General features: G+C 43.6%; 4 protein-coding genes and 1 pseudogene across 7 annotated transcripts; 3 read left to right on the top strand and 2 right to left on the bottom strand.

Moving 5' to 3' along the window:
• Positions 1-11: 11 nt before the first annotated feature.
• On the top strand, positions 12-1,217 carry LOC135348417 (uncharacterized; annotated as a pseudogene).
• A 411-nt stretch (positions 1,218-1,628) lies between these two features.
• LOC135348418 (uncharacterized) lies at positions 1,629-2,971 on the top strand. Its single transcript, XM_064546627.1, has 6 exons — positions 1,629-1,885; positions 2,008-2,059; positions 2,122-2,171; positions 2,228-2,394; positions 2,580-2,736; positions 2,802-2,971. The coding sequence occupies exons 1-6, from the start codon at positions 1,761-1,763 to the stop codon at positions 2,866-2,868; spliced, it is 618 nt and encodes a 205-aa protein (XP_064402697.1). The 5' UTR covers positions 1,629-1,760; the 3' UTR covers positions 2,869-2,971.
• On the bottom strand, positions 2,950-6,140 carry LOC135348416 (BRO1 domain-containing protein BROX-like). The gene is made up of 9 exons (XM_064546626.1): positions 5,926-6,140; positions 5,535-5,732; positions 5,114-5,209; positions 4,641-4,909; positions 4,404-4,489; positions 4,264-4,345; positions 3,807-3,957; positions 3,450-3,618; positions 2,950-3,194 (listed from the first exon to the last, which is right to left on the bottom strand). Exons 1-9 carry the CDS (start codon positions 6,027-6,029, stop codon positions 3,090-3,092), a joined length of 1,260 nt encoding a protein of 419 aa, XP_064402696.1. The 5' UTR covers positions 6,030-6,140; the 3' UTR covers positions 2,950-3,089.
• A 68-nt stretch (positions 6,141-6,208) lies between these two features.
• On the top strand, positions 6,209-12,885 carry LOC135348404 (poly [ADP-ribose] polymerase 1-like). Of its 3 annotated transcripts, none has more exons than XM_064546603.1 (15): positions 6,210-6,725; positions 6,812-7,038; positions 7,154-7,235; positions 7,318-7,434; positions 7,582-7,784; positions 7,843-7,977; positions 8,073-8,227; positions 8,343-8,546; positions 8,854-9,104; positions 10,046-10,318; positions 10,468-10,806; positions 11,143-11,361; positions 11,438-11,598; positions 12,004-12,183; positions 12,703-12,885. In XM_064546603.1, the coding sequence occupies exons 1-15, from the start codon at positions 6,303-6,305 to the stop codon at positions 12,773-12,775; spliced, it is 3,042 nt and encodes a 1,013-aa protein (XP_064402673.1). In that variant the 5' UTR covers positions 6,210-6,302; the 3' UTR covers positions 12,776-12,885. The 3 variants fall into 3 exon arrangements, with proteins under 3 accessions (XP_064402675.1, XP_064402673.1, XP_064402674.1); XM_064546604.1 differs by having other exon boundaries at positions 12,004-12,197; XM_064546605.1 differs by lacking the exon at positions 12,004-12,183 and having other exon boundaries at positions 6,209-6,725.
• Positions 12,886-13,051: 166 nt separating this feature from the next.
• Positions 13,052-17,355, bottom strand: LOC135348403 (ankyrin repeat domain-containing protein 50-like). Of its 2 annotated transcripts, none has more exons than XM_064546602.1 (6): positions 15,777-17,355; positions 15,533-15,655; positions 15,350-15,478; positions 15,121-15,294; positions 14,059-14,400; positions 13,052-13,970 (listed from the first exon to the last, which is right to left on the bottom strand). In XM_064546602.1, exons 1-6 carry the CDS (start codon positions 17,215-17,217, stop codon positions 13,138-13,140), a joined length of 3,042 nt encoding a protein of 1,013 aa, XP_064402672.1. In that variant the 5' UTR covers positions 17,218-17,355; the 3' UTR covers positions 13,052-13,137. The 2 variants fall into 2 exon arrangements, with proteins under 2 accessions (XP_064402672.1, XP_064402671.1); XM_064546601.1 differs by having other exon boundaries at positions 13,052-13,994; positions 15,777-17,290.
• Between the last annotated feature and the right edge of the window lie 2 nt (positions 17,356-17,357).

Raw genomic sequence — 17,357 nt, 5'->3', positions numbered from 1 at the left:
GGCCTGGCTCCATGACTGATATGGAGGCACAGCTAGCTACCACCTCTCCCTCAATGAAGCCTCAATCACGTGTAATCCTCTGGACAGCCATGAGGTGCTGTTCAAGTGCCTTTGAAAGATCGATCCGAGAGCTTCAAGGAGTCAAATCCCTCTATGAGCCGCATCTAACGTCATTCTACTACGGTCCAGAGAGGCAAAACGAATTTCTTACTGATGAAGACCTTCTTTCTAACAGTTTGCATACCTACGACTATACCGATCAAATACTCCTTGCAGACTATGAAGGATGCAATGCTGTTTTTGCAAAAGATATGGCATTCTACATTCCAAAAGAGAGGTTCGCTAGATATATATATTGAAGGTGATTTTGTCAACTTCAAACATTCTTTTCTGATAAGAGATCCTCGAAAGTCCATTCCGTCAGAATGGAAGGCAATTGTAAGAAGTGGCTTTGATTACACGAGAGATGGGTTCGGATCTGGTGTGAAAGGCTTTGCTAAGCTGTATGAGTTATTCGATTTTATTCGAAGCACAGGGAGAGAAGTTACCGTTATTGATGCAGCCGATCTATTGAAAAATCCTGAGTACATCATGCAAGTGTATTGCCGGCAAACGGGCTTGCCATACGACAAAAAGATGCTGACATGGACACCAGGAAAAGTGGAAGACTGGGCGACCAAGTATAAAAACTACAAAGAATGGCATTGGAATGCGATGTACAGTTCTGGATTTGGCAAACTTGCCCCACCTCGGGACACCTCTCAGCTTCCTTCTATTCCAGAAATTATCCCAGCCATTGTGAAAGAAAATATTCAAAAATCAATTCCATACTATGAAGCTATGCACAAATTCTGTGTTAAAGTGGATTCATGATCAGAACATCAACCGCCTCTGTGAAGTGGAATCATGTGACAGTTTAATTGCATTCTTGCGAATCTGATTGGAGATGTCATGAACCAAGAAAAGTGACTCTAAATGCCAGACCCTCTCCCTGGCACATGTCAGATCACGTGCAAGGGAGTGGTCTGGGGCCAGACTAGGTGCTGACCACCCCAGGGCCGAGTTTTCGCTTTTATAAGGGTTAGTTCACCTAGCCCTTATAAAAGCAAACACTCGGCCTGGGATCGAGGGGCTCCCCACCTGGTACCCCCCAGAAGCCATGGGACACTCCCTTTTAGCATGCCAGCGCAGCAGAGATAATGAAAGCACCGCAGGTGCTGATGCCTCGGTGGAGATGCCAAAGCTACATAACATGAAGCTACTAATAGCTTTTATACTGATGAACATTTTTACTTTTGCTGCACGCAAACTCAAAGAGTTGGTAATGATCGACCATGATTGTTGTTAAAAACGATCGATGCTAAAAGTTCAAGTCTAAAATTAATGGCTGCCATCAACAGAGCCTTGCAGCTCTCTTCCTCACTCTTGCAGCTACCAATAGCTAGCGATCTAGTGCAGAGCTAACTACTAAGTAGAGTAGTAACACTCGGTAAACAAGTTTGGCTACGTGCTCTTCTGAAAAGGCTGCAATGGCATTCCAAGTAAGCAAAATTAGGCATAACTTGAGAACGAAGCATTATTTTGCAAATCCACGAATTAAAATCCAAGTAAACATGACTAGAAGCCTATAGAAACTCTTACTTGCACTTGATTCATCCTTGAGCAGCTGTAGCAGTCTACACAGACACACAGCAGACACACACAGACACACAAACACACTACCGTATACCTCGCTTGCGCATGCGCACCGAGGCATAATAATGGGTTTCAAGGTGATTCTGGAGAGCTGTAAATGCTTGAGTGTTGTGAGGGAAGTGAGGACAGGAACGGACACGTATGCTTGCTATACTAGGTACTCGGAGCTTGACCAGAGGCTTATTATTGGGTAAGCAGTGCATGTGTGGGTTATAGTGTGGCCGATGATTGGATGGTAGTAGTTATGTACGTACATGCATGTACATATGAGTTGGCATTACCTAAGTGTGTGATCCAAGCTTGTTTCTACAGATTGTCTGATGGCGAAGCAGTCTGGACGATAGGCTTGACAGAGAATGAGTTGGTGAGTGTTTTATCTCGACATGGTATTAAGTAAAACACACTTGTTTTGTTTCACTCACACAGAAAGATCGCTGTGTATCTAGCGACCTAACAAGCTATCTCAACAGCCTCAGGTACGAGCAATCACTGACCAACACACACTCCATGATGTGTTTGTTCTGACACACAGTCAGTCCCTTCAAGATGGAGAGGTCACTGTGTTCCTGTCTGGTGATACAGTCTCACTACAATGTGGTAGTGTGGACACGTTCAGCCTGCCCAGAGAGAGCAGTGGTCCCGGCCCACTACTCTTCCATCTAGTGGAGCAGCTACAATCCACCAGGACTAGACTAAAAGGTGCTCTCTTCCCCATTATCATCTTCCCCACTCTTCCATACTATATAATATATACACTTCCTAGGTTCAGTACGTTTCTTGGTCCTAATGTATTACAGTTAACATAATTATTGAGATTGGCTTCTCCACATTATGCATATTACAATTCAAGGTCGTTTTTAATCTTAGCAATGTAATAATTACAGAATGTGAGAGAGAGTTGGAGTCTACACGGAGGCAAGCAGCTGTTGACAAGCAAGTGTACACTGACGTCACTCTGGGGCCGGGTCCCTCTAGCAAGAAGGGGATTGGTCGACCCAAGAGGACAGCTGGGTCCAGCCTACTCAACCCCAGCATCAAAAAGTGGGTCCTTGATATAAGTATATGTATAGCACTCCCTGACTTCACACTCTCTTCTTTCTTTACAGGAGGAAGGCAGCTACTGGTGTTCTATTTGATACCAACTCACAAACTGACAGTTTAAAAAAACTTTGACCTCATTCAGTTGCTCATAATTATATACCTTTTTCTCTTCTTAATTTTGTTCATTTGTGTAATTGTATTTTCATTTCCGGATCCGATTTAATAATAATCCTCAGTTACGGTGCTGATAAAAGGCTACAGTATAATTATACGTACGTACAATGACGATTAAATGGACAAAACAAAAGTGCAAAATAGCACAAATTAACGAAGATGTGCATACAAGTCTGAGGCTAGGAAATGGTGCAGTCTGACTTGGTCGACTTGGGCTGTGGTATCTTGCCTGGGGCAATGTCTGGCTCTTGTACAGGGGCAATTTCCTCTTGAGCTGCCGAGGCCTACACAGATGAGCACAGTGTGTGAAGGTTTGTACATGCACACAAGCAAGAGAAATGTTGACAATAGAGAGATTAAAAAAATAATTGAGTACCAGTGTATGCTATTGACTAAGGCTAGATTAAACATGCAGTGACTATAATCATAGTTTCAACAGCTATATACTGTAACAACCCAACCCAACCTAACACATAACATTTCACACATGTACCTCTCCCAGCATCACTACTTAATAATATAGCATAAGATATGCCCACCTTGGTGTCATACTTCTCACTGGCCTGTGCTGAGACCTCGAAGGCAGCGTATGCCTCGGGGGTCCAGAGGGGGTGGTGTGGGGGGAGGGTGAAGTCCTCGGGTGTGGCTAGTCCGTACACTTGCTTCTTCTCTATCACAGGCAACTCCTCCGGAACCTTGTGATGGTAACTAGATTTGTGCATGTATAATGGAGGTACAGTATTGAATGGACAGTTCACAATGTACGGTGTAAATTTGTATAAAGTTGCTAGCTATGACAGAGGCCATGATGCTTTTGTTCGAGTAATGGGAGACGATGGTTGACATACGTAGCTAATCGAACAAGCTGCCCCTATGCATGAAATTAATGTTCTTACATGAATCCATTTTCTCTCTCGCTCTTGTCCAGGTGGAGTTTGACCATGGGTGCCAGTTTTTGGAAGAAGGGATGTCTCTCCGGGTGAGCAATGGTACCCGCTCCCTTGGTACGATTGTACCTGTCACACATCTTGCTCGCCTGGGTGCTCACTGTATGTGTGTGTGTGTGTGTGTGTGTGTGTGTGTGTGTGTGTGTGTGTGGGTGTGGTAATATGAAAGTACTGTACGATGAAACATTTACAAACACAGCATGTGTACCTACAAGTACTATTCTGTGGACAGATATTAAACGGTTAATTTATGCTGCAGGCAGTAAACAAGTGCGCTACAGCAAACAGTGCAGAATGCAAATAGCAACTAGCTACTTCATCCTAGACTAGTACACTCAGAGATGAACTACTCACAGGCCTGAGCATGCCTCAGCACTAGCACACACACAGAGATTAAACTACTTACAGGCCTGAGCATGCCTTAGCACTCTAATGGACTCTCCACACTTCTCTAGCTCCAATAGCTCCTTGCCATAGAAACAGTAGGCCTGCAATGGAAGAGATGTAACCAGGCTGCACACACATTACACAGGAGAGTGGACTCACATAGGCCTCATACACAGCTGCTTTGAGCCCGAGATAATGGCCCCACTTTCCAAACAACACTGGGTCCAGCGTCTTCAGAGCATCAGCTACAATGCAGCGAGGGAAAGATATATTCAATACAATGACTGAATTACTTTGTACATGTACAGTACTTGAGACACACTTTAAAATGCTCCAATTATCATTGTACTAGCATGTACTGTAGCGATGCCCGTACATGCACTTACATACACATACCAGCTTGTTTAAAGATGGCTGCAGTCTCCATGGCCAGAGAGAATATAACGCTGGCTTTGTGGCCCATCTCCAGGGCTCTTCCTATAGTCACCTCTTGTGCTTCACCTTGTGCTTGTTGTGCGTATGCATCTACCACTCGCTGGTCAGTATCCACTCCCTTGTCTGGTGTGGCCTGTAGCTTGGGGAGGAGGGTCTCCTTGACGTTGAGGAACATGCCAGCTGCTAGTTTGAGACTCCGGTGAACCTCCTTAGCTTGGTCCACAGAGATACTGTGTGTGTGTGTGTGTGTGTGCGTGTGTGTGTGTGTGTGTGTGTGTGTGTGTGTGTGTGTGTGGAGTAACCGATTTCAATTCGTGCGCCTATATTATGTATAGCACCTGTATATCTATACATTGTATATCGCACGATAATGTCCCGGCCACGAAGGGTCAATAGCTCTAAGAGTTAGTTACTTAGTTAGTGCTTACACTCACCTGTCGTCCATGGCAATGTGTGCTGCGTGCTTGGTATGCCAGATGGCTAGCTGCATGACAACAGAGATCACCTCAAACCAGGCATCAGTCTGTATACTGTAGAGAGAGGGAGGGACAGATTTAGAGTAATACTCTATAACAGACCTGTACATTGACAGTATTCAGTTAAAATAACCTTAAACGCTAGCCAAACAAGGTGAACTGAATCAACACTAACTTCCTTTGAGGACAGTACTGCCACTATACACTGTCATAAGACCAGTCACATGGCTGCTAGGAACAAATTCTAACAGAACTGCCATATCATAACAGGACTACAAACAGCCAAGTGTTTGCACAGTATTTGTACTGTACAAGAGCTTGTTGAATGCACATTAGTACAACGATAGAATACACACACACAAGCTCACGCATTCCTAACCTTGGAGTGCGGCCGAGACAAGAGCTAGTCCACTTGAAGGAAGTGAGTCCCCTCAGCTTACTGTCCCCTCCCTCTGGAGCATCCACCAACCCTCGGAGCAGGCCAGCGTACTCTGTGAACGCCACCGTGACCTCATCTACTGCACTCGAGTGCTTGGACACTAACTCTTGGAAACACGCTCGACCAGCCTTGAGTTTACTACAGAGGATGAGGATGAAAGATAAAAATTATATGAACATTGATACTAGCTGTTCTATGGCCTGAACCCTAGTGTGACGTAACAACCCTTTTCGATCGGTAGCACCATAGCCTAGAATCTGTTATATATCTTTTTTTATCAAGTGGAGTTTATCTAGCTAGTGTAGTGGATGGATGGTGTTATTGTGCATACGTGATGATCTCTTTGCATGTGGCTCCTTTGGAACTCTTCTGGAGTGCCTCGAATTTGACCAGAACTGTTGCCTTGAGTGGGTTTCTATGGAACCAGTGTGCCATGGCTCTCAGTAGTAGATCCTCAGTCTTCTTGAGCTTTGTTTACATGTACAGAATCAGAACTATCACTCTTCTTCTCTTGTCACATGACAGTCTGTGTTGTTCGGTGGGCTTGACCTGCTTAGGATCAGATACGCCTATCTGTCTATTAACTCAATTAAGAGTTTCATATGAGCCGATCATTACCGACCCACGTGGCTGAAATAAGCGCAAGTTCCCACCCCTCTAGCTATCACATCAAAACAAGACAGAACAGTGTATGTATTTTTCTACTAAATGGCTGAGGAGGAAGAGCGTCCCTTCAGGGCCGAGTATGCCAAATCAGGGAGGGCAGGTTGCAAGCAATGTCGTGGAAATATCTCCAAGGACTCACTGAGGCTGGCTAAGCTGGTACAGAGCGCGTTCTTTGATGGCAAACAGACCAACTGGTACCACTTTGGATGCTTTTTCAAGAATGCGACCATGAAGTCAGTCAACGAAGTGTCTGGTTTCAGCTCCCTGCGATGGGACGATCAAGAGAAGATTAAGAAGAAGATTTCAGGGGCAGCGATGGATGTCCCCGATGGTGCCGCCCCCTCTGATAAAGGGAAGGGGAAGGGGAAAGCAGCGAAACGAAAGACAACTCGTAGCGACCTACAAGTGGAGTATGCAAAGTCTGGGAGAAGCAATTGCAAGAGCTGTAACTCCCAGATCGCTAAGGTAGAACAGAATTATAATTGTCCATGTTTTGTTAGTGACTTGTTCCTGATTGTGATTGAGCAAACTGCTCCTTTTGTTTTACTTAGGATGAGATCAGAATTGCTAAGATGATACAGCCAGATGCGGACCAGAAAAAGTTTGGAGGTCTCATTCCAGCATGGCACCATGTCGATTGTTTCTCTGACAATCTGGATGATCTGGACGCAGTAGGTGTGGCAGCGGACGAGCTCTCAGGGTTCACCAAACTCAAGAAGGAGGATAAAGATGAACTGTTATTGAAACTGAAACCAAATTCTGCAACCAAAGGGAAAGGGTGAGGGACAGTCTAATGTTGATTGAACGATAGGCAATACAAAAATATACATATCTGCATCTTAGTAGCCCTCTCTCTCTAACTAGTACCTCAAGAATTCTGCATATAATTATAGGAAGAAGCGGAAGTTGGAGGATGCTCAGCCACCACCTGTCAAGAAGACAAAGGAGGAGCTGCAAGATGAAAAGGCACTAAAGGTGAAGATATATGCTGCGAACTACTGTGGTTGTTTGTTATAACATGCCAATGTGTTTATTGTTGTATGGTTTGTGTATCCAGGTTCAAAGTGAGATGATTTGGAAGGTGAGAGACCAGCTCAAGGAGCAGCTTGGGAAGACAGACCTCCAACTCATGCTCGAGGATAACAACCAGAAGGTTCCTGTAGGGGAGAGCAATGTAAGGCTAAAAAATCTAAACTTGGCTATGGACTAAAATGTAATGCATTATTACCCACTTTTCCCCCATTAATTTTCTTTCCCACTGTCCTCTTTCCCCCCCTTTCTTCTAAATAATCATTATTACTTCTATCGCCATTTCTTTCAGCTGTTGGATCGTTGTGCTAGTGGTATGGTGTTCGGTGCGCTCCAGCCGTGCTCAGTGTGTGAGAGTGGTCAGTTGGTGGCCCGTAGCCACACCTACCAGTGCACAGGGAACATGTCAGCATGGACCAAATGCATCAACACCACGGATGACCCATCTCGCACAAAATGGATCATTCCTGAGAGCCTCAAAGAGATACCATTTTTGTGAGTATTTTGCTGTGTTTAGAAAGCATTGTTTTTAGTTTTCTGGCTTTTTTTGCAGGTCTAAGTACAAATACAAGGCGCGTAAGAGGGTCTTTAGTAAGGACTCTACTCCATCACAGTCACAGTCCTTTACCATGGATGCTTCCATGGATACTACTGATGGCCCCGGTCCATCACAGCCGTCTGATAGCAAGTAAGCTGCTCGTAATGTACTGCACACACCACACACACACCACACACACATCACAACACACACCACACCACACACACACATCACACCACACACAGGAAGACAGTTGAAGTTCCTCTGAAAGGTTTCACGGTGATAATTATTGGTCGTCTGAGTCAAAGTAAGCCGAAGCTGACTCAGCTCATTGAAAGTCTCGGAGGGAGGGTCGTCTCCAAGGTTACAGACAACACCACCATCTGTATTAGTAGCGAAGGTCAGTATGACAAATTGAATATCAAAAATTCCAAATTTGTGCATTTTTTCGGTAAATACATGTACTTGTAAAATAATGTAGAAGCTCTTAGATAAATACCTCCTCATACTTGTAGCTGAGTTAGAAAAAATGAGCTCTCGAATGGTGGAAGTGGAAGACAGTGATGTTCCAGTGGTGAGTGAGGACTATCTGGAAGAGGCGGGTAAAGGAGCGGCCCTCCTCAAGATCCCCTCACATACAATCAGCGACTGGGGGGCACCGAGACACTCCCTCCCTTCATCAGAGTACACTGACGGGGGAAAGTCATTCAAGTCACAAGGTGAGTGGTGGGATAAGAAACGTATTGATAGTATGATTTAGATAATAGACGGCTGGCTCTGTAACTAGAATTCTGATGGTCCAAATTCAACGATTTTATGCTTTTTTGAAAGCTTAGAAGGAACCCGTTCAGATGGTATGCTCAAATCTCAAATTCAGAATCGGCCGTAATTCCCCATTTTCGGGAAAAGCCATTAATATATTATTGACTTCTGATTTTATTTAACACATCATCTGAACAACCTCTCTCTAAGCTCTGTAAGACTGTATATATATGTGCCTGTAGACACACCCCTCCCTCCACCCAGGTCCGAGCAAGGTCAAGGTGATGGTAAAGGGTGGTGCTGCAGTGGACCCTGATTCAGAGCTGGAGGGGTCACACCACGTACTGGAGGAGAGGGGTGTGGTCTGGAATGCTGTACTTGGATTGGTCGATGTCATAAGAGGCACTAACTCGTACTACAAGCTGCAGCTGCTCGAAGGAGACTCCAGCAAGAACTACTATGTGTTCAGATCGTGGGGTCGTGTGGGGACCACCATAGGAGGCTCAAAGACAGAGGTCAGCTAAACCACTGAGAGGGGAGGGAGGGGGAAGAAAGATTCAGTATACCGTATAGCGGGTAATTTTCGTGGGGTAAATTCGTTGATCTGGAAAACGGTGGTTTTCGTGAGTACAAATTTTGTTTAGTCTTGTTGCCTGCACTGCATTCCACGACTACATTAAAATTTCGTGGATGTCAGCGAAAATAATGAATTTTTACCCCACGAACATTACCCGCTATACGGTAAGCAATACTTTGTTTAAGGTTAGGGTATTGTGTTTCGCCCCCGCGATATTTATGGAGTATGAATATCATTATCGCTATGTTTTTAGTGTAGCATCAGACAAGTTGTACTGGAGTTTTCTTGCGTCAATTTTTAGCATCGATAAACCCGGGAATCTTCAACTGAGGGCTCTATCCAATTAAAGAAAGGTAGGGGCAGGGCCAGATGAAGAGAAATTTAAAAAAAGTCAATCCGGTTGGAGCTAGCCTCCTGTTTATCGGAAGATCAAGCGTATTTTTAGATACTTACCGTCTACTCTTAGCTTTTACTCGCCCGTATGAAGTTTTACAACGAATATCTCTTCGTCCAGCCCTCTGGAAGGTACTTAGCTACATATAGATACCAATAAAGATTGCTGAAAGTACTTACTGCTCTTATAAATTGATGCAAAAAATAGTCTATATACTTGCGGTTTTGATGCCCACTTTTCTCATTCATACATCTTCATAATTATGGCATTCTTACACAAAACAATAGCAATAGAGTTGATAATCATACAATATAAGTACAGCAGACTTCTTTGAACCTGCAAGAGAGAAAAAGCTGACAGAATTAAACTCATGAATATTCATGAGTGATCACAATACCCTAACCTTAAGGTTTAGGGCAGCATACTTACTGCAAATTTGTTTCTCGATGGAAAACTAGAAAATAACTGTTGTTTATCCTTCACAGAGTTTTGGAGCCTCCAAACCTGCTGCCAAGAAGCACTTTGAGCTCCTCTACCAAGACAAGACAGGCAATTCATGGGGCACCAGTAAAGAGAGCTTTGTTAAGAGGCCTAGCAAGTTCTACCCCCTGGAGATAGACTATGGTGGTGATGAGGACACTGGGCAACAGCTTGGAATTGCTCCTGGTTCAAAGTCCACACTGGCCCCTGAGATACAAGATCTCATTCGAATGATATTTGATGTGGAGAGCATGAAGAAAGCTATGCTCGAGTTTGAGGTGGGTCTTAAAAGAGTATAAACTAGCCCTTGATTTCCCCATACAAGATCTCGTATAGGTACATGCACAAGCCATGTCTTAGCTAGGGATTGTCCTATTACAAGCTAGTTTTATATGAACTGCAATTCTGTAAACTCTGTTTGCCACAGATTGATATGAAGAAGATGCCTTTGGGCAAGTTGTCACGGCGACAGATAGAGAGTGCATATTCTGTCCTTTCTGAGCTACAACGAGAGATAGTTGGGACTCAGAATCCGAGCAAAATCCTCGACTGTACTAACAGATTCTACACTCTAGTACCACATGACTTTGGCATGACAAAACCACCCCCACTGAACTCAGAGGAGGTTATAAAGATAAAGACACAAATGTTGGATAATCTACTGGAGATTGAGGTGGCCTACTCGCTACTGAAACAGGAGGATGGTGTGAGTGGAGGGAAGGACCCACTGGACCTGCATTATGAGCAGCTCAAGACCAAGATGGATGTGAGTATGTATACATTCATTGATTGCAGAGGTGGTCCGACAGGCGCGGTGCAGCTCAAGCAATTAGCTTTTGATTACACTCAGCAAAAACATACGATGTGGGCGGATAATTAATCAGCTTGAGCTGCACCACGCCTGTCGGACCATCTCTGCATTGATTGTAATCTCTGTGTACTGTACCTTATCATGTCACAGAATCTATGTTTCTATTTGTCAACAAGGCATAAACATAGACATGTTGTTCAGTAACATGAATATATAATATTCATATCCTGCACCTGTGGTTGTAATAACAATGTTACCTCCCCCCCCCCCCACACACACACACACACACAGGTGCTGCCCAAGGGCTCTGATGAGTTCTCAATGCTGCAGGAGTATGTGTCCAACACTCACGCTGTCACCCACTCTCAGTACTCACTGGAGGTGCTGGAGGTGTTCAAAGTGGACAGAGAAGGGGAGGGGAAGAAATACAAACTATTCTCAAAGCTGCATAACAGACAGCTACTCTGGCACGGCTCCAGGAAGACCAACTTTGTGGGAATACTATCCCAGGTATGTTGTGTGTTTGCATCCACAGTATACTCTTCACTGTGATGGCTTCTAATATCTCTCATGATATTTGTCCCAGGGTCTTCGAATAGCTCCACCAGAGGCGCCTGTGACTGGCTACATGTTTGGGAAGGGGGTGTATTTTGCAGACATGGTCTCCAAGAGTGCCAATTACTGTAGCACCTCTCGCTCTGACAACGAGGGACTCATGCTCCTCTGTGAGGTTGCCCTCGGAGACATGTGAGTAGTGTTGACGTGTGAGGGTTGTGCTTTAGTGGGTGAGGGTTATGGAAATAAAGAGAGTAATTTTAATTTCTTTACTGTCTCCCAATATACAATACTCATTGCAATTGAACACTGTGCACCTGATGATTATCCATGGTTTTCTTTAGAAATCTTGATTAGATCTTGATAATTATTGGCAGCCCATAGAGTGTTGTGTAACCCTTTGTTGTCTTTGGGACCCTGAGCCTAGCTGCTTTGATCTGTATTGTTGTGCTGGGTTTTGTGTGTTATCTGCTGGTCCTGCATATTCTAGGTGATACATACATAATTTGCAGGCTATACTCCAGAAAACCATATATTGTAACCTATTAAGTGTACGCTGCTGAAATGCATGAGTATATTATTTTACTGTGTGTGCAGGTATGAGCTGACCCACTCCAAGTATGTAGACAAGCTGCCAGCTGGTAAGCACAGTACCAAGGGTCTGGGTCGGACCGCCCCCACTACTGACGGCCACAAGACCACTGAGGAGGGTGTGGTCATCCCCATGGGCAAGGGCTCCTCCACAGCCGTCGACAATACCTCACTACTGTATAATGAGTATCCTATTCATTGTCTCTCTGTGTGTGGGTGGGTGTGTGTGGGTGGGTGTGGGTGGGTGGGTGTGTGGGTGTGGGTGTGTGTGTGTGTGTGTATGTGTTGTGTGTGTGTGTGTGTGTGAGTGTGTGTGTGTTGTTATACAGTGAGAGTACTTGCGTGTGCATTGTGTATAAACTCCAGATTGTTTTCACTGTATAATGGACATTCCTGGTATTGCGTATTGTACTAGTATATTGCAGAGGAGGTAGGACATGCGTGCCTCGATTAGACTAATTGCTTCTGCAATAACGTTGAGCGTGGGCGTAATTATGCCTCGATTATACGCCCACACTCAACGATATTGCAGAGGCAATTAGTGTAATCAAGGCACGCGTGTCGTACCTCCTCTGATTGAGTATATTGTATATTGTGCTTTAATTGTTACACTCTGCACTTAGTGCTGATCCAGTGATTGCATTGTGCATTGGATGTGTATGTTTTGTGAACAGTTTCGTTTGTTGGACCTTGACTCTACTTCAGGTTCATTGTGTATGATGTGAGTCAGATAAGAATCAAGTACCTGCTCAAAATGAACTTCAAGTACAAGTGGTAGCTAGAGACTCTTGGACTTGTGTTACACTTAGTTTCTATCTTTGTCTTTTTGGTGTCATTGTGTTGTGTTCCCTTGAGGTCACCTTAATTATCATGGTTACTAATTGTTGAGGTTACCATACAAGGTATACTGGATGTGTGGGTTAGACTTATCATAGCCATTGGCGAGATGACATCTGTTCTAGCTATGATCACTGTAAGGGCTGTAAAGGTAATTTGATCTTCACCTTCTCCCACAAATGATGCACTACACACATGCATGCATGTACATTGTGAATCAACGAAAAGTAGAATATTCATCGTAAAAATAAATAGCATGACTAAAATAATCATTAGTCCATAGACACAATGACAGTCATAACACTATACCAGTCTCCTCTTTAGCTGAGCAGCTAATGGTCGATCGTCTCTGTTCTCATTTAAACAATCTATTATAAGTTCCTTGATGGGGTGAGCATCTTCGATCAGTTTCAATTCATATTTACGATATTTTCCGTCTTTAATGGTGGGAAGATGGCGAACAATTTGAACCATTAGAGCACCAAATGAGAAGATGTCAAATTTCGAGTTATAGGATGATGACTCCATGTCAGTAGCTTCTGGTGGCATGTATCCTTTGTGAGCGAATGCTTGCAGTGATACACTTTGAGTATCATTCTTGGTGATTTTAGACATTCCGAAATCGCACACTTTAGCAACGGGGGTTTCCCCTCCACAGGACAGCAGAATGTTCTCTCCACAGAGGTCCCTGTGTACCACCCCTCGTGAGTGGATGTACTCGAGTGCCGAGGCTATGTCATGACAGAGGCTGGTCTGGATAGCTAGTGAGAGCTTGATGGGTTCTTTGTCAGCCTGAGGAATGAAGTATTGTCGCAGGTTGCAGTCCATCAGTTCTAGAGCAAGGACGAGGTGGTTCGTCTTGGGATATTCCTTAGTTGCTAGGTGACGGACAATGTTGGGGTGTTGAAATGACTCAAAGAATTCACATTCTTTACGAAACCTCTCAACAGAATCTGTTGAGGCAAGACTTGCTGTTGGCAACTGTAATTGAATTTCATCAGCAACTAAGCGAAGGACCTTAACTGCACAACAACCACCATCCAGTTCACCTCTGAATACTGTACCAAATGCACCACTTCCAATGGGCTTATTTCTGAAAATGAACAAGCCTTCCGATATACGCTCCTTGTTAGCTACTGCAGTAGATGAAGATAGTTTACCTGTAAAAACATAATATAACATATAGAATTGTGTACATTTTTACATGTATGATTGTATACTCACATTTAGTCAAGTGCTGACAGATTTGATCAGCTATTTCCTCTTTTCTTAATTTCAGTAACAGCTCCAGTAGAGCTTTGTGAGTTGCTGTAACAGGATCGTGTCTTTTCCAGAGAATCAAGCATTCAGTCATGGCTACTTGAATTCCTTTCCTATAGGACAAATCCTTCACATCGGCTAGTTCAGAAGGAGTCAGTCCCATTGCACTCGAATAGATTATCACCCCATCAAAATATTTGGCCACGTAGGGAATATCAGACCCCACTATTTCACTGTTGAGTTGCTCGTCAGTCAGACTGTGTCTCCTCACTAGTTCTTGGAGAGTGACTCGATTGGCGGGTAGTCCTGTAGAAGCAGAATATTGATTAGTGTTCAAGATCAATCAGCCGTACAATTCATATGTCCAGCATTGCACAGTCCTGCAGACATTAATACTAGAGCACTAAAATTATCGTAGACTGTAAGCTTGAACTCAAGTACACCTGGACATCATTAATACAGCATTCCTTATTATAATTATGACACTACAGCCCCTGTAACATAACAGGAATCGTACATATGAGGTAATTATATTTACCATTTTGGTCGACTCCTAGGCCTGGTATTGATTGTGTCTGGGCGTGGTTGGAATTCGCTTAACGAGTAAATTCCTTATAATTATTTATAGCAAGCTAGCTAGCTAGCTACATGTGACTCGACTATGGACACTTCAGTTCTGGAAGGCCTTATACCCTCAAGCTACTGTCTGAGGGAAGGGAATTGTTTGTGTGGTTCCCAACAGGGTACCGGGTATGGCAAGTCTCTCTGCTACCAGTTGCTACAATTTTTTGATGGACTACAAGCCTGGTAGGACCAGCGCTCCCCTTGTCCATCGAAATCCAGAACTGAAGTCTCCATAGTCGAGTCACAGGTAGCTAGCTGTAGCTTGCTAATATAAACACTAAAATCGCTTAGGAATTCGCTCGTTTGAGCAAATTCCAACCACGCCCAGATACAATCAATACCAGGCCTAGCGTTCAATTAGAGACGGATCGGCCTGGGAACGAGGCTAATATACTACTATACCTTCAGTAACTGTTTGAGGTTTGACAATGTTATACTTGCTCCTGACATCCTGTGCCAAATCTCCCATGCCCACCAACTCCTCCAGAGCGTCAGCAATCCTCTCCCATGTGATCCCCAGCACCATGTAGTTCTTGGCAATAAACGAGAAAAGGTCGAACTGTTGCTGTCTTATGTCTGTGAGTACACATGTGAATACGATGATAAACAGTTGACCACTTCACACACAAACCTTGAGGGTTGTTTTTCCTTATTTTCTCCAGGTGATGCTGTTTCACTCCCAGGCAGACGCCCAGTTGTATCGGGTCAGTCACCGTCTTCAGTTCCATAGACAACACCTTCAGAGACAGCTCGGGAGACTCTGTATAGAAACATAAGTGCTTGTATGCATAATAATGGTTGCATTAGTGTTCACTTAGTTTAATGTGATTGTTGACTTGTTTGGATGGAGATGCAGTTATCTGCACATCTTGTGTGGGAAGTGCATCCGTGTTAGTGACTGCTTCTACCTCTTTAGACAGTGAAATATCGTCTTCTCCTAAAAAAAAGCATTAGTCAGTAACAATGATTGTGGCTATACTATAAATCAACAGAGATATCTATAGAAAATACACTCACCTTTTTCAATCTATAATACAAGTGCTATAATAATAAATCACCTTTTTTAATCTTTACCCGCTTCGCTGGAGGTTCTTCTGTGGATGTACTGCTTGAGGTAGTGTCTCTGTGCTCGTAGGGTAGTAACAACTCAACCATTTCAGTGCACCCTGCTTCACTTGCCAAACTAAGAGCATTTTTACCATTTCTATCTCGAATATTTTTATCAGCGTGATGGTCAAGCAGTATCTGAGCTACTTCCTTTCTCCCATTATAACACGCTAGCATCAGAGCAGACCATCCATCATTATCTTGCATGTTTACTTGTGCTCCTTTTTCTATGAATACCTTGACGACATCGCTATGTCCATTTTGACTTGCTATCATCAGAGCAGAGAACCCATTATTATTTTGCATGTTTACTTGTGCTCCTTTTTCTATCAATACTTTAACGACATCGCTATGTCCATTTTGACTTGCTATCATCAGAGCAGACCATCCATTATTATGTTGCATGTTCACTTCTGCTCCTTTTTCTATCAATACCTTAACGACATCGCTATGTCCATTATAACACGCTAGCATCAGAGCAGACCGCCCATCATTCGTTTGCATGTTCACTTGTGCTCCTTTTTCTATCAATATTTTAACGACATCGCTATGTCCAGTTTGACTTGCTATCATCAGAGCAGACCATCCATTATTATGTTGCATATTCACTTCTGCTCCTTTTTCTATCAATACCTTAACGACATCGCTATGCCCATATTGACTTGCTATCATCAGAGCAGACCGCCCATCATTCGTTTGCATGTTCACTTGTGCTCCTTTTTCTATCAATATTTTAACGACATCGCTATGTCCAGTTTGACTTGCTATCATCAGAGCAGACCATCCATTATTATGTTGCATGTTCACTTCTGCTCCTTTTTCTATCAATACCTTAACGACATCGCTATGCCCATATTGACTTGCTATCATCAGAGCAGACCGCCCATCATTATCTTGCATGTTCACTTGTGCTCCTTTTTCTATCAATACCTTAACGACATCGCTATGCCCATATTGACTTGCTATCATCAGAGCAGACCGCCCATCATTATCTTGCATGTTTACTTGTGCTCCTTTTTCTATCAATACTTTGACGACATCGCTATGTCCATGTTGACTTGCTATCATCAGAGCAGACCGCCCATCATTCGTTTGCATGTTCACTTGTGCTCCTTTTTCTATCAATACTTTAACGACATCGCTATGCCCATTGTGACTTGCTATCATCAGAGCAGACCACCCATGATTATCTTGCATGTTTACTTGTGCTCCTCTACTCAGCAGCAGTATCGCAATGTCAGTGTGGCCATATTCGCATGCCAACATGAGAGGGGTGAATCCATCATCATCTGTTCCATTCACATTGTATCCATGGTTCAGGAGAGTTTCCACAGTCTGATAGTGACCATTCTTACAAGCAAGATGCAGAGGACCTGGTTCTAATTCTGCCATGTTTATCGTATGTACTAATTACATGTGATTTACAAGTGATGTTAATTGACAATGCAATGAATGTCATTATGTCACATGCATGTCATACTCTGCTGACTTGGCATATGGCATGTTCATGCACTCCTGACATGATACAATGG

The sequence above is a fragment of the Halichondria panicea genome, chromosome 15 (assembly GCF_963675165.1).
Source record: "Halichondria panicea chromosome 15, odHalPani1.1, whole genome shotgun sequence".
NCBI lineage: Eukaryota > Metazoa > Porifera > Demospongiae > Suberitida > Halichondriidae > Halichondria > Halichondria panicea.
This window is presented reverse-complemented; position numbering and strand designations above follow the sequence as displayed.

Bases quoted from the DNA above. Each gene is read 5' to 3' on its own strand.
- LOC135348416 (XM_064546626.1), bottom strand. From the start codon at position 6,029: ATGGCACACTGGTTCCATAGAAACCCACTCAAGGCAACAGTTCTGGTC. The intron at 5,733-5,925 runs GTATGCACAATA...CATCCTCTGTAG, and splicing joins ACATGCAAAGAGATCATCAC to TAAACTCAAGGCTGGTCGAG. The intron at 3,195-3,449 runs GTGGGCATATCT...TCATCTGTGTAG, and splicing joins GTGAGAAGTATGACACCAAG to GCCTCGGCAGCTCAAGAGGA.
- LOC135348418 (XM_064546627.1), top strand. From the start codon at position 1,761: ATGGGTTTCAAGGTGATTCTGGAGAGCTGTAAATGCTTGAGTGTTGTG. The intron at 2,172-2,227 runs GTACGAGCAATC...TCTGACACACAG, and splicing joins AGCTATCTCAACAGCCTCAG to TCAGTCCCTTCAAGATGGAG. The intron at 2,395-2,579 runs GTGCTCTCTTCC...TAATAATTACAG, and splicing joins CACCAGGACTAGACTAAAAG to AATGTGAGAGAGAGTTGGAG.
- LOC135348404 (XM_064546603.1), top strand. From the start codon at position 6,303: ATGGCTGAGGAGGAAGAGCGTCCCTTCAGGGCCGAGTATGCCAAATCA. The intron at 8,228-8,342 runs GTCAGTATGACA...TCATACTTGTAG, and splicing joins CATCTGTATTAGTAGCGAAG to CTGAGTTAGAAAAAATGAGC. The intron at 9,105-10,045 runs GTCAGCTAAACC...TATCCTTCACAG, and splicing joins TAGGAGGCTCAAAGACAGAG to AGTTTTGGAGCCTCCAAACC.
- LOC135348403 (XM_064546601.1), bottom strand. From the start codon at position 17,217: ATGGCAGAATTAGAACCAGGTCCTCTGCATCTTGCTTGTAAGAATGGT. The intron at 15,479-15,532 runs GTGAACACTAAT...GTTTCTATACAG, and splicing joins CAACAATCACATTAAACTAA to AGTCTCCCGAGCTGTCTCTG. The intron at 14,401-15,120 runs GTATAGTAGTAT...CTGCTTCTACAG, and splicing joins ACCTCAAACAGTTACTGAAG to GACTACCCGCCAATCGAGTC.